Source organism: Motacilla alba, chromosome 2 (assembly GCF_015832195.1).
Source record: "Motacilla alba alba isolate MOTALB_02 chromosome 2, Motacilla_alba_V1.0_pri, whole genome shotgun sequence".
Lineage (NCBI taxonomy): Eukaryota > Metazoa > Chordata > Aves > Passeriformes > Motacillidae > Motacilla > Motacilla alba.
This window is the reverse complement of record NC_052017.1, coordinates 53,692,131-53,717,352: the sequence shown is the minus strand read 5'-3', so window position 1 is coordinate 53,717,352 and position 25,222 is coordinate 53,692,131. Positions and strand designations below refer to the sequence as shown.

Below are 25,222 nucleotides of genomic sequence, written 5' to 3'. Positions count from 1 at the left end.
TCTCTGTAAAGCCTCCCTGGAGAAGACAATTTACAAGTTTGTTGCAATAGGAGAAGGGGAAATGACTTCAAACTGAAAGAGAATAGGCTTAGATCAGATAGTAGGAAAAAATTCTTTACCATGGGAGTGGTGAGGCATCAGAACACGTTGCAAACAGAAGTTGTGGATACTCCATGTCTTGGAAATGTTTAGGGCCAGGTTAGCTGGAGCACTAAGCAATCTGATCTAGATGATCTTAGTGTGTCTTCAAATCCAAATTGTTCAATTCTATGATATGTAGAGTGGCATTAATGATACTGTTGGGATATCTGACCCCAATGACCAAAGGGATATTCCATACATATGATGTAGTGTTCAGCATTAAAAGCAAGGAGAAAGAAGGAGGAATTTGGGTTATTTGTGTCTATGGTGTTTATCTTTTCAGGTAGCTGTTATGCACACTGAAGCTTCACTGCCCTGGGATTTGCTTGTCAATGGGAAGTAATGCTAAAACTTCCTTATTTTGGTTTGCTTGCATATGCATGTTACGTTTCCCTTATCAAACTGTCTTTATATTGATCCACAAGCAATGTCTCCCTCTGTTTGTTTTCTCCTTATCCTGTGGGAGAGGGGAGTGAGTTAGTAGTTGTATGTGTGCTTGGCTCCTAGATGTAATAGCTCACCAAACAATGCAAATCTTTAAGAGGGAAAAACTGCTGTAACCACAAGCAGAAATAAATGTATTGGAAAAACATTTCAATAGGTTTAAAAAATAAGAACCACTTACTGTGGCTTTAAGGGTAGTCATATTGATAACTGCTTGGAAAGAGAATATTCCTGAGGAAAGTGCAGTAGTAGGAAGAAAAGAAAAAGTAATGTAGCAGGATAGGGTCTGATCACAGCAGACATGAACTCCTGTCTTATTTTCTTGCCTTCCTTCTCTGCAATGAAGATCTGCTTTCCTAATTTTTCTTGAACTCCTTATGCTGGGAGACTGGAGGCATGCAGTGCAGCAGTCTGAGTACCAAGAGAGCAAGGAGAAAGTATCTTTTACTCCTGGAAGACCCTTTGATGTACCAGCGTTGAGTTTGACAGGTACAATCAAGATCTGCAGCAGCTCTGTGAAATGTATCAGAAGTGCCATCAGGTTAAGAAATGAGACATGGATTTTTCTTGATGTAAGGAATAAATTGGTGAAGTATGCATTGCTAGATTATTTGTTCAACACATGAGAAAATGGATATCTGTAGGTACCAAAAGCAGATAAATCACTAAAGGAGTAGGTTAACAAAAGGAACAAATTGATGAAATTATTAATGGTCCACTTAAATAGAGTGGAAATTGTTCTAGCAGTGAATATAATTAAAAGTTTGTGAGTGTAGTTTGAGGAAAGTTAGTTTTCATTAAACTCTAAGTTAGATATTATTAAACCTTAGGAAAGCATAGAGCAAGAAAGAATTCAGTAAAGACTCTGTGAGGATGGGGTAGATTACTTATGCAAATTTTTCAGAAAGGCTTGAAAGTCAAAATAGACACCCTTGCCCTGCTCTCTCCTTTGCAAATTTGTTAAAAAATCTATAGGGATTAGGTGACTTGCCTGGCAATGCTTCAGTGGCAAAACTGAGCCTCCAAGAGGCAAACCCTCCTATTATAAGCATCCCATGGCAAACTTCCTGTCCCACAAAGGAAAGACTATTTTTTGGTATAAGAGGACTAACAGAAAGGTCAAAGGTGTTTTGAACACTGAATGATCTTGCAGCTGTGCTAGTATACTCAGGCTTGCTGTAGGAAACCCAAGTGGCTCTTTAGTTTTGCTGGTTTTGCATATTGCATGCTATAAATACATATAGTCTCTAGGTTCAGAAAACTAATGATAAATATGGACATAGGAATTAACTTTTCCTTTCAGTACAAAGCAAGGATACTTTTTTCAAATATAAATACCAAACATACAGTATCAATTTCCATTTGGACTGACATGTGAAAATAATTTATAATGAACAAAAATTGTGAGATTGTGATCAAAACTCATATTTTGCATTTTTTGCTCTATTTTTGTATTTTAATCACTCTGAAGTTATTAATGGCTTATTAATATTCATTTTTGGGATGCTAATGTTACCAAAGCAGTTATAGTAATGATTTGCATATTTGTACATGGGTTTTGCATATTAACAAAAGAAAAAAATGTGCAAATTATGCCATGTTTTTAAATAATAATTTAAGAAAACTTTTATTTTCAAAAATGATATTTATTAGTTGTTTTTAAAAAAACGTAAAGTTTGTAATATGTTAAAAAAGTAGTTTAAAAAGTAATTTGAGATAAATAGTATTATGAGATTATGTTGACCTTTTTTTTTTAAATAACTAAACTACATTTAGGGTTACCTATTGATATCTTGTTATTGATTTCAGTTATGAGAAAATCAGTGCCCTTAATTAGAGCTCAGTGATTTTTCATGAGGAGGATTGAGTACATGTTTGTCCCTGTTGAAGCAGATGGCAGCAATTCAAAAGGCTCAATTGGGAAGGAATCAGGCCGGCTAAAAACTTTATAATATATGTAATATTTATATGCATATATTTTGATACATTAGACATACATGTCATAAACAATAATAGGATCTTTGGAAATATTTTTCTCCTGTTAAAACAGAAGGAAAGCAACAATGCTTGTGACTGTTCTCTGAGCAGAGCAGTGATAGTTGCTCTTTTAGGGTGAAACTGAGCAGCCCAGTGATGTTGGCCAGTTTGCAAAAACCAGGTGTTAGCAGCGTGTTGCTATAGTTGCATGTTTTGATTTACTCTCTGATCTGATTTTTCCTTCCTTAAAATATTGTTTGTTTCAAAGGAGTTTCCTCAAGAAAAAAATAGGGAGCTAATGGAAAATTATTGTATGGCAATTTTTTTTTGTTAAAAGAACAACAAACCCTCCAAAAATTCCCCCAGCCAAACAGTAGCTAATAAAGAACAGGACTGTTCATGTTAGAAAATATCAGCAGGTCTGGGAAATGCTTCATTCATTGTTTATTGATAATCCAGTTACTGTAGTTGCAGCTAAAATGATTGGTAAATGTTCTGCTGCTTTCCTGTTGTAAAGCATTAAACAGAAAAACTGCTTTGTATTGAAGAGATCCTCCCATATGTCCAACACATAATACTATTGCTGTGCGTGCTGTGTGACACATCCTACCTTGGGTGACACTCCCTGCCTTGGGGAGTTTATAAGTATACCTGCAACTTCCAGCAGATTAAGGCTAATGATAAAAAGGTGAAGCGCCCTTTGGGCTTCAAGTTCTTTAAGTCCTTATGCAAATTGCATTAGAAATATAAAGCTGTGTGATAATTGAAGGCATGTTAAATTAGTAATACATTTAATTAGAAATTAATATATTGTGGTCTACAATGTAAAAAGAAATATATGGTACCCAGGTGTTGATGAAGACCTGATATGAACAAAAGTAACCCTGAAGATCTTTTTAATGATTAAAAAAAAATTGCACTCATTCATCAATGAGAAAGGCTGGGGAAATATAAAAAGCGTTGCATTATTGATCCGCAGTATTTGTGGCATTATTAAGTATGTTTAGCAGCTGTAGCAGCGGGTTTTGTTGTCATATTATTTCAACATAGAAAAATGATAGGAAAACTATTTGGGATTCTTCCTCCTAACCTGGAAGCTGCAGTGCATTTTCTGGTATCCAGAAACAAGAAAACAACATTCTTGTCTGTGAGCCTTAGATCGGGAGAGGCTTTCAGTTTCTTCAAAAGATGGGCATCATTGCTTTTCTATTCCATGTTTAGAGCAGATAAAAGAAAATCTGCAGCTCCACCTCTAGAAAGTATGATATGAGTAGAAATGCCAGAAAAGATATAATTTCCCATACTTGTCACTGAAATTCAAATGCGCTGTATTATGAGAAGCTCCATGAAGAGCAGACTAACTTATTAACTACATAATATATACAATTGATGTTGAGCTATCCTAAGTTTAGATTCAGATTTGTCATCAGTCTTGTTTAGGAAGTAAAAATTAAAGCAGACTTGCTTCAAGATAAAAAGGAGCAGTTTTGGGTTGAAGACTTTTCATCAATTTTTGACTGTGATATTCTAGTGAAATCATGATTTGCTTGGTATGATTTGTTTCAGTGTTTTAACTGTATTTGTAAAGGATTTAAAAATATTTTCAAAAAATAGATACTGAACTTCCAAACTGGTCTAGGTTATTACCATGTATTGTATTATAAATTATAACCATTTTAAAACTGGCATTCAGTTAATAACCTGGATGAAACTGGAGCTAAAGTAATATTACTTTAAAAATCTTTGGGAAAAAAGAGTTCTCACTGGAAAATGTGGCTTCATTGCACTATAATGGATTTGTACTCATTTCAACAAAGTTTCTTTTGAAGGTATTACATTGTGGGTGTTTGATAGAATTTCTGGTGAGAGCTAAGGAAGAGATCCATACTGAAATAGGAAGAAATTTTCCTCATGTAGCCAAGTCTCCAGGGCTGACTACAGATGAATCTTGATTTGGGTCTTCCTAGACCAAATGCAAGTAATTGAATTAAGCAGTGAGCTGGGTTACTATTTAACCTGTGCTCTGATCGTCAAAAATTCAAGTTAATGGTTTCTTTGTTTTATGTCATGAAAATCCTGATGTGCTATGTAAAATTAAGTTTTTGTTTAACAAAGAGCTTCTTTCAATCACTCTGAGTCCCTTCTATGCAGCCTGGTCAAGTTTCTCTCTCATACCTGATCAATATTTAAAAGCTATTGTAAGTTTGGTTTTGGTGTGATTCTAGATGTGCTGATTTCTAAAAGAAAGCAATTTCAGCTGAATTTTGGCTTTGATATTTTCACCCAAAGTAATTTCTAGCATGTGCACGGTTGACGAAGCCTGAAAAATGAAAATATAGACAAACTGCATATAATATCATATCTAAATTTCTGGTTGAGCCAAACTATTGTCATTTGACTGCTTTGTGGTAGAAATCCTAGTAAGAAATTTTACACCTTGGAAAGACTAACTCAAGTATGCCATGGAGTATTTTTTTGTGTTTCTTAATTTCAAATAGGTTATGGCTTTTTCTTCTCATGGAGACCAGAGGATTACACTGATAAGAGCATACTGTAGGTTCTAGAAGGATCTTTTAACACATGTAGCATTATCATCTGGAAGGAGAGGCCTTGTGTTTAAGGGCTATTCAAAATAGAAACTGAGCAAATATTAAACAACAAAAAAGACAAGTTATAAAACTGGCAGGCTTATGAAGGAGCGCTTGTAATTTGGTAAACAGGTTCATGTCTTCTCATGTGGTCAGTGGGGAGATTAAAAGACCACCATATGAAATAATTTTCAGGGTGAACAAGAAGGCTGGGTTTATACCTTTATAGAAATTTTTTGTTTTGTTTTGCCTTTTTTTTTTTTTAATGGAAGACAATGCTTTCCTCTTCATACTAGATTTTTTCCAAGTCTTCTGGTAAGTTGGCCCCACAGTATAAAAATTTTAGTTATTCTTTCAGGCTTGAAATTTTCTGGGTGTTTTCTTATGATTGACATGGCTCCTTCAGAATAGAATTGACAGAGCATTGGGAATCATCCATTACTCACATGAAGAAAGGGTCAAAGTCTTGCTCCTGATAGGACCATCTTCTAATTTGAGATTTAATTGCTCTCCTACAGCATCTCATTCTTTCAGGATAAAGGAAGAGTAAAAAAGCTCTTGGTTTGATGATCTTAAAGGTCCTTTCCAACCTAAATGACTCTATGAAACAAGGGGGAAAATCTATTGAAGGGTTATCCCACCATGTTGTTCCCAGTCAAAATTGCCTGTTTTGCCTTTGCCCTATCCTGATCTCTAGGGCCTGATTGTCTGCTTTCACAAAAATGGGTCAGGTTTTGTGTAACTCCTAGAATCTTTAACTAGAAGAAGGCTGATTTCTCTCACCACTCTCAGGACTTGTTATTTCTACTAGTGACTGTGTGCTATTGTCTTTTATGTGTTTTGAGGAATGTGGAAGCTTCCCAGAATAGTTCTCTTGTCTCTTGACCTATGTATCCATACAAACTTTTCCTACATGTCCACAGATAGACAAGCTCCTTTCCAGTAAAGCAGTATGTCATCCAAATGTGGAGTCATTATAATTAGGCCAAGGCCAAAATTAAAACTCTTGTTATCTGATTAATAGAGGAAAGTTTTTAATAGCTTCACCGTGGTACAAAACTCTAAACAAGAGTTCTTGTAACAAGAAGAGCACTGTGATCCTTAAATCAGACTAATAATTGTATCAGAAGCATTAAGGTCAACTTTTAAGTCTTTAAAGCAACATTTAGAGTAAAGCTTCTGTGCTGTGTGTACTCTGGCATTAGTGATCCCTAAGTGTCATGTGTGTCAGGAAAACACAAGGTATGGATTCATTAGTGCACATTTCTTTGCCAGCAGGATTAAAAATGGCTTTTCTGGACCAGAGGTACTGATGTCTCCTACAATGAATTATTGTTCCTTACTTTTCCTATGGTGAAACCAACATTCTTTGCCTTTCTTTCCTTTTTTTTGGAGATTGCAGCATGATTGCTGGGGTACATTTAGAGCAATAAACCCAGCTGATTGTAAAGTAAGTGCTCATCTAGCTATTTACTATAGGGCAGCTTCTGTGTGCCTATTACCTGCAGCCTTTAGCTAGCCTGATTAGCAAATTGAAATTCTCTTGTGAACCTTTCAGTTTGATCTTAATAAGTGTAAGAAATATGTGCAATAGTATCATTAGGGGAAATAGTGAAATAGGGGAAAAAATGTAGTGAGGGATTTATTTGTATGGTTTGAAAACACAAGGCACAGCAAATCAAGGGACATTGCCACTTAAAATTTATTTTAAAAAGAAATAAAATTAAAATTAATTCTATTTTAAGATTCCTGAAGATACAATTAAAAGCTTCATAAGTTTCTGTAAACCTTGATTTTTCAGTCAGATCTGTGTTATTCTAATTAGCAATAAGCATTTCAATTTCCTAAGAACTTAAAATTAAGTAAATAAATGAAGGAGACAGTCTTAAAATTTCTGCTTAACTTGAGAAGAATATTTCTGTGAAAGAAAGCACCATGGGCATTGATAGTTTTTCTGGCTTTCCAAATTAAATTTTTATAGTTCAGTTTTATTAATAAAATGTGTATAACTAAGTACTGATTTGTTAATTAGTTATACTATGAATGTGAAAATGAATATCATTGGAAAAACAAAATTTCCAAAGCCACACTAGTATTGAGAAAAGGGAGAAAAGAAGAACTTTCTTTTTCTGCAACAGAGAATTTAATGAGGAGAATAAATACAATTCTAGCTGAAAAAAACCAGAGACTGTTTTGCAGGATAATATTCATATTGAGTGAGATGAGTTGATGACATATCAGCTTTTTGCTGTAAGAGAAAGGAGAGGGAATACAGAAGATTTTAGTAAGCTGAATATGAATAATATAGGTAAGAGACATACATACATAAATAGAAGTTCAAGATCAAAGTAGTGATGAGAGATCAATGATCAAGTATCAGCTTGTTTGTTTTGCTTATCAACATCCATCCAAAGGTGGTGGTACAAGTGGCTGTGAAGAAAATGAGTTTTTTCCCTGTAACTTTTTCAGGGAAATAAGAGCCAGCAGGTAGAAATGGTCAGAGGCTAGCAGGGGACAAAAGGTTGATTCAAAGTAGTTCGCATAAATCAGTCTATGGATAGATTGGGATGGAAATATCAGCACATTAGTGACAGCAGATAAAACAATGTTAAAAGAAGAAAGAATGAAAGAAGGTTGTCTATAAGAGATCTTTATTTATGCAATTAAAAAAAAGAATATCTCTAGAAGCAATAAGATAAAGGAAGAAAACTTTTTCATAGAAGACCAAGGGAGAAGGTAATCCTAAGTTTCACTGGTATTTACCAAAAATAGCAATCCAGTCCTTTTCCAGTAGAGTCTTTTTAATGTATTCCTCACACAAAAACTAAGCATCCAAGTTTGTAATTGTGCTCTATCTTGATTAAAAAAATAAAAAAGCTACAATTTGAATAAATTTTTAGAGCAGTCATTGGAATAATACGTTATTAAAAAGTGTAAATTTTATGTTTATTAGTAGAATTTTTGTGTTTGCTCTCAAACAAATTCATTGTGTATGTCCCAAACAGAAGTCTGTGCAATATCATGATTGGGGGTGGGGGTTTGGGCAGGATTTATTTCATGTTTTGAGGAAAAGCAGAAAATTGATTTCTAATACTTCTACGGTAGGGGGAAAAAGCATTTGTGAAAATTAACTTCAAACTAAGGGCAAAATAAAAGGCAAAACAGAGAATCTTACTTTTTCTCTAAACTAGAATTTAGAAAGTAATTACATTCAGAGCAACAATGTTTATGGTGCAGTAAGTACAAAATTTAGACCAGTGGCTAAATCAGTACATGAAGCCTTTATGAAGAGCTATTATCACCCGAGTACTACATTAAGGAAGAAAGTAATTCATTTTTAGACTTCTGCCTAGGGCATGTTTGACACAAACCCTATACAGTTTCTTTTAAAAGCTGTCTTTGATTACTCAATAGTTTTGCTTAGAAACTGCACCTTTACCCTTAAAGTGCAAAGGCAAAGCTTTTAACACAGTGATAAATGTTGTCCTGTACTTCGTACAGTCCTTTAGATAAGAAAAAAGTAGCTTTTAGAAGAGGGTGTGTTACCAGAACTGTAATTTGCATTTGCAAATTCACAGGATTTTTACTATTAAATGAAGCCCAACAGCCAGTTTAAACCATCAGGGAGTGGTAGAGCTGAAAAGTGGTGTAGCAGATACTGTAACTGAATTACGGGAGGTGTAAGCCACCCCTTAAGGGAGACACACAGCAGGGAGGACCACTTGCAGCAAAGCTGTCAGGGAGCTCTCATAGGAAACAAGCAAGTCTGGAAGTACTCATGCTAGTTGGACAAGAAATAGATGACAAGTTTTATGAGTATCTGCAAGAGATATGTGTATAATTTGTCACTACATGTGTGGTATCTACAGTTATCTTTTGAATAAGAGGATTGTGATTCCTTAGTTCTCTCAAAACTTGAACCCTGAAATTCTGAAGCATTGTGTGCCTTGGCCTCTTACTTAAAGCATATAAACCCTTTTGACAAAGTTCATCTTGCTGGTTTTAAGCATTCTTAGACTTTTCAGTTTTGCATATGAAAAGCTGAAACTTTTGTGTTTCTGTCAGTGAGCAGAAGAGCCTGTGTTACAGTGCAAAGTGTAATCTGACCTATAGCACCTTCCAAAAAGCAAATGCTGAGTGTCAAGTCCACAGACATCCAGTGCAGAAGAACAGGTCCTGACAGTATTAGCTGCTAAAGATGCATACACAATTCCTTGCCTCAATGCATCCTCTCCAGTGCTGTGGGTCCTCTCTGGGATGGACTTGTAGACGGGCAAAAGAAGAGGAGAGGGCTGCTGGGCCTGCAGCTGTCATGGCAACTACTTCAGACATTATTTTAGGGAGGCCATTAGGAAATATAGGAAAAACCCCTTTGATCACCGAGAGATTTTGCAGACTAGGCCACTTGTCGTGCACTAGAATTACAATTTATTATGTGTTTTGCAAAAACAATAGTCTTTAATCATGCATAATTCACTGCAGAACAGAATGTTTTTAAGCACAGAAAGCAATTGAAGGCCTGGAGATAACCTGAAGTTTAAAAGTGTCCAATTTTTAATATGTTTTTCAAGGAAACACACCTTTCCTTAAGTCATCATTTAAGTGATTTATTTAGTCTTCTTGTAGACTAGAAATTTGGAGAGTATCTAATCTGTCTGCTTATAGAGAAAGTTGTCGTTCATTTAGCACCTGATAGAGAGAGTACCCTGGGGGCTAACTCCAGGTTCTTGTGCTGCCAGAGGTGGGGGGGGGCAGTGGTTTGTGTTAATTCACTTTTTATAGTCTTTGTCTATGTGTTTGCAAAGCTGTTTTAAATTCACTGCAAAGAGTATGCCCAGCCATGTGAGTGACTATGTTGATGTTTACTGCAGTGCAGGTCTCAGTGATACCTTGCAGCAATGAGCTCAACAGATTTCCCACCACCCATTGTTTGGAAAAATATAATTTATTATTATTAGATTTATGACTTTTTCCCATTTCAGTGGAGACTCCTTTTCTCCTCAGATGAGTTAGGGTGAATAGTTTCTGATCTACATTTTCTCTCTGCTGTTTATTTTCTCTTATCCTTTGATCATGCTCATTCTTAGTCACACTTTTCTGTAAGCACTTCCATTCCTTTTGATCAGTTTATCATTCTTACTGCACCTTTTTCTGAGGTATCTTTCTCAGATGGGCTAACTAGAAATGAACGAAGTACTCCAGATGAGGCCGAATTATTGACGCACATAACAAATAAAATCCTGGCTCTGTTGAAGTTGCTGTGAATTCACTGTCATCGAAGGGCTGAGGTTTCTCCCAGTGCTGTCACACTTCCCATATTATTCTTCCTCCCATTTTTCATGTGTTCAATTTCAGAATCTGGCAACTTAGACTTAATCTACAATCATACAGATTCCTTTTAATCCATTAAATTGCTGTTAGCCCTCAGATCGGGAGTTTTTCTCTGTGGGCATGATTAGTTCCCTCCCCAAACTTTGATGAAAAAGGTCAAATTTTGTCCTGATTCACATTTGTTATGGATGTTAGTAACTAATCTTGATGTTAGTTTTGAGTAGCTGAAACTGAGAGAAGCAGCACAGACTGAAACAATGCTGTTTGTGTTCACAGTGACCTTTAGCTGCAAAACCCGCTAAAATACATTATTTAGTATATGAAAGCAAACAAATTTTTTGCCTCAGTAAATGACTGTCCATAGTGCACTATGAGTATGAGGCAAAACAACCCTGAGTTTTTTATAGTGTCTGCAAAAGAAATCTGTTGGTTTTTGTTTCCTCTTCAGAAACACCTAAGAAATGTTCAGATTGTTACTGCCTAATAAATACAGTAAATGAAATGTTAATAAATTGCCAGCAATTTAGCCTGACAATAACATGGATTGACCAAATTGATTAAATTGATTATGTTTCATGTATTTACAATATGTAGACACAAGCCTAATTTATTTTCTGAAGAGTTCAAGGCAGGTATCACTGGTTTAAAAAAAGGCAAAACCAAAACAATGGAGTAATGTTTGTGGTTGCTATCTGCAATAATCTAATGCTGACAGAGAGCAGTATTTTATTTAGTAATTAACAGTGTAAAGGGAAGAGAAGCTGTCATGTTGGTTCTTAAGCTGGGGAATGTGATGAAAGATGATATCTGCGATCTCATCCTTTCCACTTGTTTAGGATTGTCAGAATGAGAAATGTCAGCATTATGAAAGCTCAGCTCTGCTCTTGATATGATAAAACCCTTCAAAAGCCAGTCTTTCTTTCCCTCTCCCCCTCCTTTCTCCCTCTCCTGCTTGCACTTGCTTTTTTTATTTATCCTGTTTTGTTAGATGGCAGAAATATAATTCTTTTCTTTCTTCCTATTATAAGCCTCCATTTTTGTTTTATTATATGTTTCACAACCCCTAATGCCCCACTGAAAATTACCTTGTTAAATGACAGTGTTTCAAAGCCATGAATCCTTTCCACCATTCCCTCAGAGGTTTGAAACAGTCAACAGACTGTAAAGAATAAATAATAAAAAAGTATTGATTATTTTGATGACTGTGAGATTCAATTAAGTATTAATTTTGCCCTCCAGTGGACCTATCAAGGTATTCAAAAGGGAGGATTCGGCTCAACTAAATGCGTGCTGAGTGCTTCAGCCTTAAATAGGGAGAAAATGTGTTTACCTACAGTATTTGAAGAGGAGTGCATTGATGCACAGAGTCCAATATTTAAGTGCTGTGCAAATTGAGCCCTGGTGACAGTGACATTGTTTTCGGCAGTATGAGTATTGACTAAAGAAGAGCATTTGATGACAGCTTAAACTATTTGTATTGATTAACATTTTCATAGATTATCATGTGTCATATCAAATTCACTTTTCAGACATGAATACATTAAAAAACCCACAGGCGAACATCGACCAATGTGAGGACGGGACAGAGGGAACATGCTAACCAACCTACTTGCTCGCTGGTCACCTGTTCTCTGCATAAGAACCATTTAGGCATGAACTTTGCAATAAATAGCTGCTAGAGAGAGAGAGAGATCAACAAGGTCACTTGCTCTTTTTCTTTCTCTTAGTTTTTTTTTTTACTCTGCTTTCTGTGCTGTCATGATATTATGCTTATTATTTTGCAAACAGAATAACTGAGTGTGCTTGGAAATAATGCCTGAGCCCCAAACATCCTCAATGAGCAGAAGATAAAACAGATTCTGATCATCAAGAAAAAATTAAGATGTGTACATTTGTGTAATGTTTTATGGGGCGTATAATGGTGCAAACACAAGAATAATTGCAAACTGTATGTGTAAGTATCTTCCCTAATTTTATCTTCTAGAAAATGTTTTCTGTGGTTTTTATTTTCAAAAGAAACATCCGTGTTTGTGTCTTTATGGACTTTTGGAGCATAGTATCCCAATGACAGGAAGAGTTAGAAGGAAATTGTATCTCTTAAGTATATAATGAAATGGCTATTTGATGCTCTGTATTTTCATAGAAATGCTGTAATGCTAGAAACTGTGCATTTGATTTTGTTAATGTTATACAGCTGAGGATGCCTCTGTAAATCACTATGGAGCACTCACAGGGGGCTCCTCTTCTGTGGTGTCGGAGCATATAAGAATTTCTTTTCTTACTATGCTAAGGACAGGGTAAGGGGTAAAAACATACACACAAAAAAGCACATCCCACAATTAAATCTGTGTTGCTTATGTTGCTTTCATAGAAGTTTTTCTCCAAAGCATCCTGAATCTCTCACATGCTAGTTGAGCTTTAATAGGGTGGGGAGTAATGGAAAACTCATTGGATCTGTAATAGCTCTTCACTTGACTGCAGCCAGCAATAACAGCAGGAGCAGCCAGAGATAAGAGAGAGAGAGAGAGAGAGTGTGTGTGTATGTGTGTGTGTGTGAGAGAGAGAGGGAGTGGAAGAGAGAGTATACGCACACCAAAGCTGCCACTTTTTTTCCCCCTCACTCTTTTTTTCCCCCCATCCTAGGATCCAATGATAGCTGGACAAGTCAGTAAGCCCTTGCTGTCACTGCGGAGTGAAATGAATGCAGAGTTGAGAGGTGAGGACAAGGCAGCTACTTCAGACAACGAGCTGAATGAGCCCTTGCTTGCGCCTGTGGAATCAAATGACAGCGAGGACACTCCCAGCAAGCTCTTCGGTAAGTGTGTCTAGGTATTTCATTTCACTGCTACCATGTTGTCCGGAAGAGCAATCTTCCCCTGTTTTTTTTTTGGTTTTTTTTTGTTTTTTTTTTTTGGCTTTTTTTTTTTTTTTTTTGTTCGCTCAGTTTTCTTGTAAGTAGGAAAGAGTAGCTTGGAGCATGCAGGCACAGAGTCCTCTGCTCCTATTGCAAGTGGTTACCAGAATGACAGCATCAGTCCTGAAAACTTTTGTTAACAATGCACGTATTTAGTGCAAGTTGCAGATGTTTTATGAATTTTTTTGAACCATGGACTCTAATGTAAAATTGTCTGTGTGTGTGTGTGTGTGTGTATCATTTTCTTGGAATACTTTAACAATTATTGTGGTAGGTGCTGGTGTGTTGCACATGCTACCAGCTTTTTCTGAGGCTTGATTGAACTGAGAAGTTTAGATTTTTTTATGGTAAAAATAAATCTGGCTGAAGAGAACTGAAAGATTCTTGTAGAAAACACTTCATACTGAGTAAACAAAGCCTAGCAAGGATATTGCACATGGAGCTAATGGTTTTTTTAAATTTAAATTAGAAATTAAATATTCCTCCTCAAGCCTGTGGAAAGAGAGATTACCTTTTGATTTTTTATTCATTTTGGAATAGTCTAAATTGTGCCAGATAAGTGTAACATTTCACAATCAAAACAAAAGCAGTGAGAGTGGCACTCCAACACAGACATCTGTCATTCAAATGGATGACACCCTGTAAGCCAACTCAAGCAACTCTGATCTCTAATCAGAAAAGGGAGCAGAGCTGTTGAGTTGCGTGCTTGAGTGATAGATGTTGATAGGTGTCTGAGCTGTAGCAGCACTGTATGGTACATTGTGACATTTGGGGTTTAGAAGGACTACACTCCTGAAGAAGTCCCTTTTAATTATTTCTATTTGTGACCTGAGACAAACCTTAATAAAAATGGAGTACTTACTTATTTTTTATTATTCTATCGGTGGAAGTAAAGGGAAAAAGGTCTTGTTTAAAGGGAATGCACCTCTAAGGGAGAGGGGGTGAGAGCCCATTTTCTAAGATTCAACTTTTGATTTCATAATCTGTAAGGAAATCTGTAGCAGTGTTCAGACTTCAGCATTCTACCTACAATAAGAACTGCAAGAATTTTTAAAAACAAAAGAGCACGTGCTAGTGTATATTGTAATATTCTTTACACATTACTGAAACATACAGCACAGAATGTTTCAATAAATAACTTCACTACAGGTGCAGGAAAAATAATAATTAAACACCCCTAAAATTTAATTTCTGGATTGCAGTAATGACTGTTACTGAATATCACATCCATTTTTAAGCACCCTCTTAGTAATCTTTGTTTCCATGGAAAACATAATTTCCATTAGCAGTTTGAATGTTCAAAAAGCATATAATAATTATTTTAGGGCACTTTATCCAGGAAAGAATTGTAATGTCTAAAATTCAAATGGCTGCCAGTTATCTAGAGTAATATAAATATCTTCAGCTGTGTTTATATGTTTTATTTGCTCAAATGTTTAGGCTCCCTCTATTAAATACAGCCAGGCAAATAGAAAGCAAAAAATAAGCTTTTAATTTCTGGATGGTGAAATGTCTGTTTGTTTTTTGATCAGGCAAGTATTCTAATAAAAGGCGGGATATTTTCTGAGCCCTTGTCATTTGGATGTTCTACAGTGGTAGTGAAATATACACAGACACTTTCATTAGAGTTGTCGTGTGTGACATAGAAATGATGTGTAACCACATCTTGCTCCTTTCTGGGCTGAAAATACCATTTATCTCACTAAAAGCACAAATGAAAAAGCTTAAAATTCATATATTGTACTTTTTCTATTGGTAAGTGTAAGATGTTTGCTAGTCTGATCCTTATACTGCTAAAAAGATGTTCTCAAGTAAACAAAAGTAGGTGAAATAGTCCAACTGCCTTGGTATGAACTTATGTACCATTTATTGAGGTTTTGCTAGAATTATGACAGATGCTACAGATCTATTAGCAACAGCCCATGTCAATTAATTTTAGTAACTTTTATAGCAAACAAAAAAAAAGGACAGTGGGGCAATTTTGATACATTTGAGGATCAAATTGAGACAATGTAAAATAAAGATGATTAGGTGTTATATCACAGTGCATCCCTTGAGATAGATTTGCTGTAAACACTAAAAATTATCAAGTGCAGTTGTGTTTAAAGCTCTGATACATAAATATAGAACATCACCACCCTATAGTTTTTTCTTTGTTTAATGTTATGAATAGCATGCTAGGAATGCATACTTTGTACTTTTCTTTGCAGTGTCTGAAGTTAAATTATTGTAAACATATTGATAGGTGTTGGCATAGAGAATGACAACTTTCTCCTTCAACCTTCTTTCAAATAGTCAGAGATAATAAATATCTTGTTAAAATATAACAATTAATACATGCTGTGTGAAAATTTTCCCCAAATCTCTTAAGCAGATGAGGGAGGAGCATTTTAGAAAGTCAAGAGGAGACAGGCCCCTAGAGTACAAAGTTTTTCTACACTGCTGCTTTTCATTTTTTTTAAGGATTTGTGAAAATCATGTACTGATTTGGTTGGAATGAATGACCAGCATTTGTGTGTCTTGTAGATGTTAGCAATATTTCATGAGTCCTATTTTCATATAGATGAACAGAGTTGAACGATGAGATGCGAAGAGCTTTCTTTTCTTTTACCAGACACAATTCTGCTTAGCTTCTTTTGATGGATGAGTTTATTTCTGCAAAGGCCTGCCTTCCTCACCTGTACCTTTTCCTAAAATTTACCTACTTATGCTCAAATTTCCTTGTTTTGGTATTTCGCTGCATGCCATAGAAACAGTGGGTATTTGTTACCAGTCAAAATGGTACCTTTTCAGTAACAGTCCCTGCGGCCAGTGAGGAAAGGGCAGGAACACAAATTTATTTATTTTTTTAGAGAGGCACTAAACTTTTGTTTCTCTTATGGGTGCTTTGCTATTAGTAACAAAGCGAATAAATGCTGCGGCGTTTTAAGTCTCAGAAATACCAGCGTTAAGTATGAGCTCCTGACGATTTGAAATAGCTTCCACCTGAAACTGGTGTACAGGTGTCTGGGAAAATGCACTTTGTCACTGTGTTGCAGCTGTTCCCTGTGGGTAAGGACAGGAGTAGCTGTGATTAGAGGGGTTGTTGTTGTTTGCTGGCTTGTCTTCTCCTGGTGGTGGTGATTTTTTTTTTTTTTTTCATTTTTAAAATTTGTTTCTCTTTGAAAGAGAATGCTTTTCCATAGTCCAGGAGTCTGTAATCCTTTACTTGTGCTTTTATACCAGTGGATTCTTTTGAATTTGCATACTTCTTGCTAAAGGCTTTTGATACTGAAACCAGAAAAAAGTAGAGAAAGTCATCAAAAATTCGGTGCAGAATGTGGGTAAAGGAATCTGTCCTGAAACTCATTACCTCAAAAATACAGTTTTGAAATCTGGGTTAGCACTGTTTTGTTTACAGAAAACCCAGTATGAGGTGAAGTTGCTTTGTGAGAGATATTGTGGTGAGTTATTTATTTTAAAAAATGTTTGTGAAGTAATATCCCCTATTTTAACCATAGAATCTAATTAACTAACATAGAAACTGAGTATGGCTCTTGACTTTTCTGGCAGTGTCATTTTCAGATCAACTTGTCTTACTCTGCAATATCCTTCAAAATACTAGTCCAGGCCAAATGCCACCGTTCTTACTAGAGAAAGCTTTTGTTAATGTTAAATAGCAGTTTCACTTGAATAAACATATTTGGTATTTGATCCTAACTTAACTAATCCTACTTGTCATTTTTTACTGTATTTTCAAACAAGTCTAGTATAAATTATGAAGCATTGCTCTGAAAAAAAATCTTAGGAGGAAAAAAGCACCCATCATGTTTATCTGTGTGATAAATTGTTGAGATTCAAAAGTTGGTAGAGACATCAAGGGTATGTTGTATATAAAATTCTCAGTACAGTTAAAAAATCCCAAGAGTGAAGTGGCTGATACAAGTATCAAAACCCCCTGTGGACTGAGGCTGACTTTCCTGGAGTTAGATCTAGTCCTTAATTAATGCTTAATTGAAGGCAATTTGTGACATAATTAGATGAAGGGGAAAAAAAAACTGGGCGTGCATGCACTTGCATATTAAGGTAATTTTACTGTATGATAAAAAGTTATTATTTGAGATTCAGTCTGTAGTTCAAAAGATGAATCAAAAGATAAATAAAGCTGTAAGTATATTGCAAGGGCAATACCAAGCCTCTAATTTTGGAGCAGAAGTGTTTCTTATTTAATTATTGCAGGACAGAAAATAAAATTGACTGCTAACCCCCCCCTTTTTTTTTTTTCTTTGCTGGCAAGGTTTTGTTCCAGTGAAATTAAATCTTAAGTTTCTTGTGCTGGATCTGATGACTGTGGTTTTCTTTGGTTCATTAGTGGGCTTTTGATCTTTTAATAATGCTGTGTATGCTTGAAATATGGAGTGGGGATATGGGAGTTAAATTAATCTGCACACATTTAAATAAACAAGTTTTTATTTTCAAACCTCTGCACTGGCTTTGGGATTTTATTTTCCTTTCCCACATTGTTTCAGAGCTGTGTGCATCCTTCTATATAACCATACATGTACATGCTGCAGAGAAACAAGTTAGAAGTTGTTTCTGGCTGATTATGTTTTGCTAGTAGATCCCTTGTACTACTCTTTAAAGAAACATATGTTTTGGTTTTTTTGTTTGTTTGTTTGTTTTCCTAATTGGAGTTTCCTTGATTGGAATTTATGGGACTGGAATAATTTCAGTTACACAGAATAAAGGACTAAATTGTCTTTTACCTCTTGAGACAGTGGTCTCTGCAAGTCAGTGCAGAGGTCATTGCCAGGTTGCTGTGAGGAAGCTGACATTATAATCCTTAACAGCATATCTAGCCTGTGTGGGCCTCCAGACTATGAGCTTTCCTTTCATCAGTGTATTTAAGGATGATTCTCAGTGGTTTGGTTATATCCTCAAATTTTAAAGGCCCATAAGATCTCTGCCCATCAGGAACACTTAGCTAAGGTTTGGCAATTTCAATGGAAGAAGGCAATGTGTATTTGTTGCTCTTGGTGCATTTTAAAGTGCTAGTGACTATTTCTGTTCTGATAGGAGGGTTCACGGCCAAAATGGTCTCTATATTGAAATCAAAGCCTTCTTTTAGGGGCCACGGACATAACATCTGAAATATGTTTGATCTGCATATAAAGATTCTTGTCTCTTCACATTATTTTATTCCTTAATTTCCACATTGTGTGTGTGCTTTATTCTAAGACACTATCAGTTAACCATGCCATAGAAGTGATCCTGTTAGTGCTTGAATGTGTGATACTTTCCTTAACACAAATAATCTGTGGATTAGAAGCCCTATTTAATTACAAAGACTGTGTCAATGAGAAACGTTAATGAGTGGAATGTTTACAGGACAGAATCATCATACAGTCTTGTAAATTCATTTTCTAAAATTTATTGATGTCTTGCTTAAATAATGAGTAAGTTCTTGAAGAACCCAGAGATCTGGCTATGTGATTGATTGTTATTTCTGAATGACGTATTTTACATGAGCATTTTTAAATAGGTATTTGCAAACAGGGACTTGAATTACTCTGACTAATGCTGTTGTCTGATCTCTTGGCAGAATTCTTACTCTGTCAGTGGGACATGTACTTGTGAATGGGGAGGAAATGGCCATTAAAACCAAAACAGATGTTATGACTATTTAAATACAAATCATGATGGAATGGTAAGATAGAAAATCCATCCTCAGCTTAGCTTTCCTGCTGTGCTTAGGTGTTGCAGGTAGCTCAGGCTGTGGTGGTACTGGTTCTAGCAGATATGTTCCAGCCCTGAGGAGACCAGAGTTTTAGTCACTTAGCCTTTGATGAAAGCAATATTGAGCTGATGAAGGACAGGTATTGCAGCCCCACTAATAAATCTCCTGCTTGTATGGAAATAAAAAGGAGTCTTGTAGCTGTCCCTGAATTGTGACAAAGACTGACCATTAAAAAAAAAAACAAAGAAAAAATGAAAGTTAGTTTAAGTATAAGTTAATAGTGTTTTTTTTTAAAGTGTATGCTATGTGTTTTTAAATGAGCCTTGAAGTCTCATTTTCTGTATTTAATACATAGAACAACTAACATTAGAGAGGGAAGGAAAAACCTATTAAATCTTAGTATGTAATTGGTATGACCAAATGACAAAAGGTTCATTTTTAATTAATCTTTCTCCTCTCTGAAGTTATAAAAATGGCAACAAACTTGTTTAAAAGCAACATAAATGGCTGGCTGTTTCAAAGGGGACGTGCTGGCTACTAGACAGTAAACAGGTAATTTGTGAAAGAACTGTTAGGTTCTTTGATTGAGATCCTTGCCAGTTTGTGTTTTGAGATTAATAATAGATCAGACACTTGCACATTTAAAAAGGAAACAAATGTAAAAAGGAAGGATAATGGTATGTTTCAATTGGACTTCACATGATTAATCAAGTTCTCCGTAGGAATGTGCAGGTGAGGCAGATGGCAGCAAAGTTAGATTTGCCCAAATGTACACATGGCACCACTTAACACCTCTCTTGATTTTCCTATGCTAAACAAAGAGGCAGCAAGTGCTTATACCAAACTGGCACCCTGTCAGGGCAATCTGTATAAAGTTTCCTGCTGTCAGGTTAATAAATTTTTAAAAAATATCTAAAGGCAGAGGTAGCTGTAGGAAGCTCATAGTAACAGTTGCCATTCTCCTGTGGATCATTTTTCTCTTTAATATCCTGTGTAGCACTTGGTTTTCCTTGTGTTATCTTCCTAGGTTTTTTTCCCTTATCATTTGTAGGTTCTTCTTTGTTTTAATTCTTTTTCCTTGTGAAACTGTTTTTTCTGTTGGATCCATCATCTATGGTCCCTTTTTGGGGGGAGAGATGTCAAAGGATGGGAACATCAGCTTTATGGATTTTTATACTTTGATTTAATTGCATATTCATTATATTAAGGTTTCTTCCACAAATGGTTTATTTTCTGACTTTTTACATTACTACCACTACTACTACCATTAGTACTTACAAAATAACATTATTTTGTGAGTTACAAAAATATTTCTGACAAACTCAGAGGTAGCAGCTACATTCAAATGATGAAATGAGAAAATTAATGCTAAACAGGGACAAAACCAGTATAAAATTAAATGTGTTGTAATTTGCAGGTTTCAACAGGAATATTATTTTTTCATCTAAATAGCTTGATGTTTTTAAACCATAAAGTCTTGCTTTTCTCTTTTTCCACCATCTAAAAATCAAAATCAATATCAGTATGAAACAAAGAAAGATTTGTATTGTGACATGTTCTGCTATATATTGTGATACTGCTTTGATGCTCTCAGAAGCCCTTTTACTTTGAAAGCAGATGTAATATAAAGAAGAATAGTACCTCATCCTGTCTAGCTAGGTAGAATCTGCTGTTTTCAGAGAGATTAAAATTGGGTTTGTTCTCTAGATTTCAGGGATATCTGCCAAATCAATTAACAATGCACAGCCCTCTACTCTAAAGCAAGTTTTTTAAACACTAAACTACTGCTTGTCTATGCCTGAAAGAAATTTGGATTTCTGGTTTTATTTTAGAATATACAAGGAATAAGCATATACAATATTAGGAAAGAAATATATAAGTAAATAAATATATAAATATACATAAAAGAATATACAATATTAGGAAATGGAGAATTTTGTTTTTTCTCTCAGATGTCCTTTTTTCAGAAAGGTAAACCATCATTTCAATTTCTGGACAGTTGGATGTTTTCTTACGGAAATGTTACGTTTCACAAAACAGAGTAATCACACTACTTGAAAGGGATTACAAAAGTTAAATATAAATATTTGTAATATATATATATTACAAATGTAATATATATAAATTAACAGCTAGTGTGACTGAAATATGACATTCATTATTTTAATGCAATAAAAAACCTCAGAGTCCTAAAACAATTTCATTTTACACTGAAGATTTGAATGTTGCACAAATAAGTAATAAAGACATTTTTTTGCATTAGGAACAGCATTTTCTACAGCTGTCTATCATTAGATTCCTTCTTTCAAAACTAGCAAGGAGTTTACAGGATGGCAGTAACACTAACTTTTAAAATATTGGCTTTTAGGAACATCTTTGTGCTTTTCAGTTCAGATTGTGGTGGTATGGTTTGGTGACCATTAGGGATTCTATTAAATAATTTTCATTTTCCAGCTCAGTCTCCTATCTGACATAGTGCTACATTTTAAAGTCTTGGTTTTTATTTGTTGAATATAGAGTTACTAGCAGTCAGTTGCTTTCCAGAAGACTTTAAAGGAAGTCCTCTCCCAGAGCACATTGGACACACAGCCTAGTCTGTTATTCTTACCACAAACACCAAGGCTTGTAAAGTAGAACATTGGTAAAAACAAAAGTGCCATCTTTCCTGTCTTCCCTTCTTCCTTACAGCCAGGCTTGGAGCTGTTCCCCTCTCCTCTGCTCCTTGGTGTGTGTGCACAGCTGGAAACACATCCAGCTGTGTCATGGGCAGTTGCAAAATGCATTTTGCTTCCATCTGTCAAGATCTTTAGGCTTCTGTGATTCGTTTGAAGCTTACTGTTTGGGGGAGTTTGTTCCTTGAAGGGGATGATCAAAAACCTCTGTTTAATCAAGAAGCCAGAATTGCTTTTCAGTTAACATACCTTAAGGCATACTTTAATACATTGTACTATTAAGCATGTGTAATTATTTCTTGAGATAGAACAGTGTTTACTGGAGAGGAAGAAAAATCATTTGAATTTGGTCTAATCTCCTGAGCAAATACTATATGGAGTAGTCTTTGTATTTTCTTTTGCATACAGTTAGGATTTATTCACATGGTGTAGAGATGTTATGTTTCCTCAGTGATTTGAATTAACATGAGGCCAGATTCTGACAGGTCTTGGGTGACTGTCCATCACAGAAGACCACAGATTTCAACAGGATATTTATCCTATCAATACTTGCAAGCCAGTTTGGGCCCTCCACTTGTTTCAATCACTCCTCTACAGCGGTTTCTTATGTTGTGGAGCTAAAATCAGCCAAGGAAACATACTGACAGGAAGGAGCAACCACTCAATAATCATGCTGCATTCATATTTAACAAATGATGAATTATGGAACCAGTCCTAGGGTTACTTTAGGTTTCTGCTTTGCTGTGCAGGTGTATTCCATGAGTATTGCTAAAGCTCTGCAACTCCATCTCTGCTGTCATGGGGCGGGGGGGGGGGGGGTGTCAGTGGCAGAATGTATGTAAATCTTCCATTAGGTGGGGAAGTTCTTAAGTAGAGTGGATTATCATAATTTAAAAAAAATAAGGAACATAAAAGGTAATTATTACTAAAATAAAAACAACTAGAGAAATCAGCAGAGATTAAAGGAAGGGGAAGGAAATTAGTTAGATATATTTGGGCTCAACTGTGATTTGTATTTCTCCTCCTTTCTTGTACTTCCTTGACTGAAGTCATAAATATTTGGACTGCGAGTCCAAATATTGATGACGGAAAAATGGAATTTATAGCTAAAAGAAAAAAGGAAATGAAAACATATTAAAAAGTTTGCTACTAATTGAATATACTTTACTGTCACAAGCACAATTAACTTAGTGATAATATCCAGCAAGAAAAGCATCTGCATAAGTTGTTTGAGTTGATGTGGTTTTTTTCTTCCTGGTGTGAAGAGTGTAAGGGAAAACTCTTGTGTGGCTGTCTTGCTGGGATTTGATGCATTGTTTGCAGAGTCTTCTCATTTTAACTGTGTGGCTATAGCACAGTGAACCTTCTCATAACAGTTGCTGACAAGAAAAAAAAATCTTTCAATCAGCTGGTCTGGCTTGCTCCCACTCTCCCCAACCCCCACACTGCTTTGCTTTTATGAAGCAATGAATAAAAGAGCGACCAGATGATGCAAAGGTTTGCTGAAATGAGATGTGCTAGTCAGTGAGCAACTTTGGATTTGCGGGACGCTAGCTTGTGACCGTGGACTTCAAAGGGATTGAGTTTGGGGGTCAAGCCTTTCTCACATTGCCATTGTCTTATTTGCATAAAATTATGCTGGTGTATTTTGAATAGCACTTTTAAAATTTCAGGCTTGCTTGTGTCAGCAGACCCTGACTGGTGTAAAGGCTGATGTGTTAGAATACAGGGTACGTTCTCCCAGCTGTTGGGTTGTCTGGGGCTCTATTGGAAGGGAGATGAAGGAGGGTTTTACTTTATACTCTATCGGAAAACTCAGGCGTGAAACATTCATCATAATGAGAAAAATCAGACCGGTTCTAGCAAAAAGAAAAAAGGATCTTTAGGATCTGGTCAGGTTTTTGGCTTATTTATTTTTAATCAAACATTCTTCTGGTTTTGTATTCTTTTCTGTGGGTTCATATAACTATGATATTTCAAACCAGCGTAAAACAGTTAAAAAAAAAAAGAGTCCCCTAAAAGACAGTGTACTGCTGACTGTTTTATTTTGTTTATATCTGATATTTCTTATGGTATTCAGATGGTTGTAATAGACTAGCACAAGAGCTGCATGTCTTGTCATCTGTACTATATCAATACATTTTTATAATGATACAATAACCTGAACCCTGTAACAGTTTATGATCCATTTGAGAATTCTTATGGATTCTCAGAGTGACGGAGGCCTGAAAAAAGAACTTGACTGCTTTCACAAAACTGGTGCTGTGACAGGAAAAACTAGTGTGCCTGTGATTTAGTTGCTAAGGAATCATATTGATCTGATTCGTCATTAAACTTTTAAGTTGGAAAAAAAAAAGAAAAAAGTCAAGCTGCTTGAAGGTGGAAAAACAGTGATGTGATTGTGAGGATCTGCAATACAGGTAAACTGCCATACTGCTACTAATATTGATTTGTTATGATTAATAAATATGATTTTATGCATTAGTCATGTACTTTATCTATAATACTTCTTTTTTTAGAGCAGAAAAAAATTGCTTCTTGTTCTTTATTTTACATTGACTATTTTTAGTCAATGATAAAGAACTTTAACAGCAGTCTGATTACAGGAAAGACAGGACTTTAAAACAGAAAGGTAGCAGTAATGAATAACCATGCAGCATGCTACACACATGCAGCCATTTTAACATTTGTAATGGTGCTAATTTCCTGGCTTTTTAAAATATGCTTCCACATGAGCTCTCAAAAGACATAAAAGCTTGGCATGTAAAGTAAATTGTTTGTCACTTGCTGACGACCTGCCATATTTATTGTCAGGAGAAATGGACATTAGTTGGAAAAGCAGTTGTTAAAGGCCAAACAATTTTTAAAGATGGCAAAGATGTGCAAGGGCTTTCCTTTTTCTAACAATGAGCCACCCCTTCAGACATCAAAAGACAAGATAATAAGACACTTCAAGCACAATTCAAGATTATATTCAACATCTAAAGGCTCATCTCCTGTCAGTTTGCATTTACTCTCCCAGGGATGTGATGCTTCTATCATCATTCTGTCAAGAGGAGTCTGGCAGAAACGATGAGGGCCCCTCATTTCACACACTTAGTGTTTTTTATCAAATAGCCCATGCTCATTCTCATTCAGCCAAAATGGAGGGATAATTTGAAGAAGGTCATGCACAAGTACAAAAATCTTGTCCTGATTTGTGTGATTAGAAGGCATTAAAATTGCACGTTTATGTAAGGTTCTGAGATGATTTGTCAGTTTATTTAGTAATACACTGTTGAAGTATTAAAAATATTTTTTAAAGCAAAAGAGGAGGTTTGCTTAAAACAACACACACTCTATTATTTAGCAAATATTTTCAAGAGGGATCTGTTCTAAATGGCATTATTTTAATATACCTTCAAATGCATTCACCTCCCCTTTCCTCTTTGGGAGTGGA

The 25,222-nt window shown here is 35.6% G+C and overlaps 1 protein-coding gene across 5 annotated transcripts in view; it reads left to right on the top strand.

Moving 5' to 3' along the window:
• Window positions 1-25,222, top strand: part of POU6F2 (POU class 6 homeobox 2) — a 311,090-nt gene that overhangs the window by 48,561 nt on the left and 237,307 nt on the right. For 4 of the 5 annotated variants that reach the window (XM_038127479.1, XM_038127476.1, XM_038127475.1 and 1 more), the window contains exon 2: window positions 13,125-13,296. In XM_038127479.1, the coding sequence (XP_037983407.1) occupies window positions 13,131-13,296 (166 nt within the window). In that variant the 5' untranslated portion in view covers window positions 13,125-13,130. Of the gene's footprint in view, window positions 1-12,010; window positions 12,436-13,124; window positions 13,297-25,222 lie in introns of all 5 variants that reach the window. The other variant, XM_038127478.1, reaches the window with a different exon arrangement.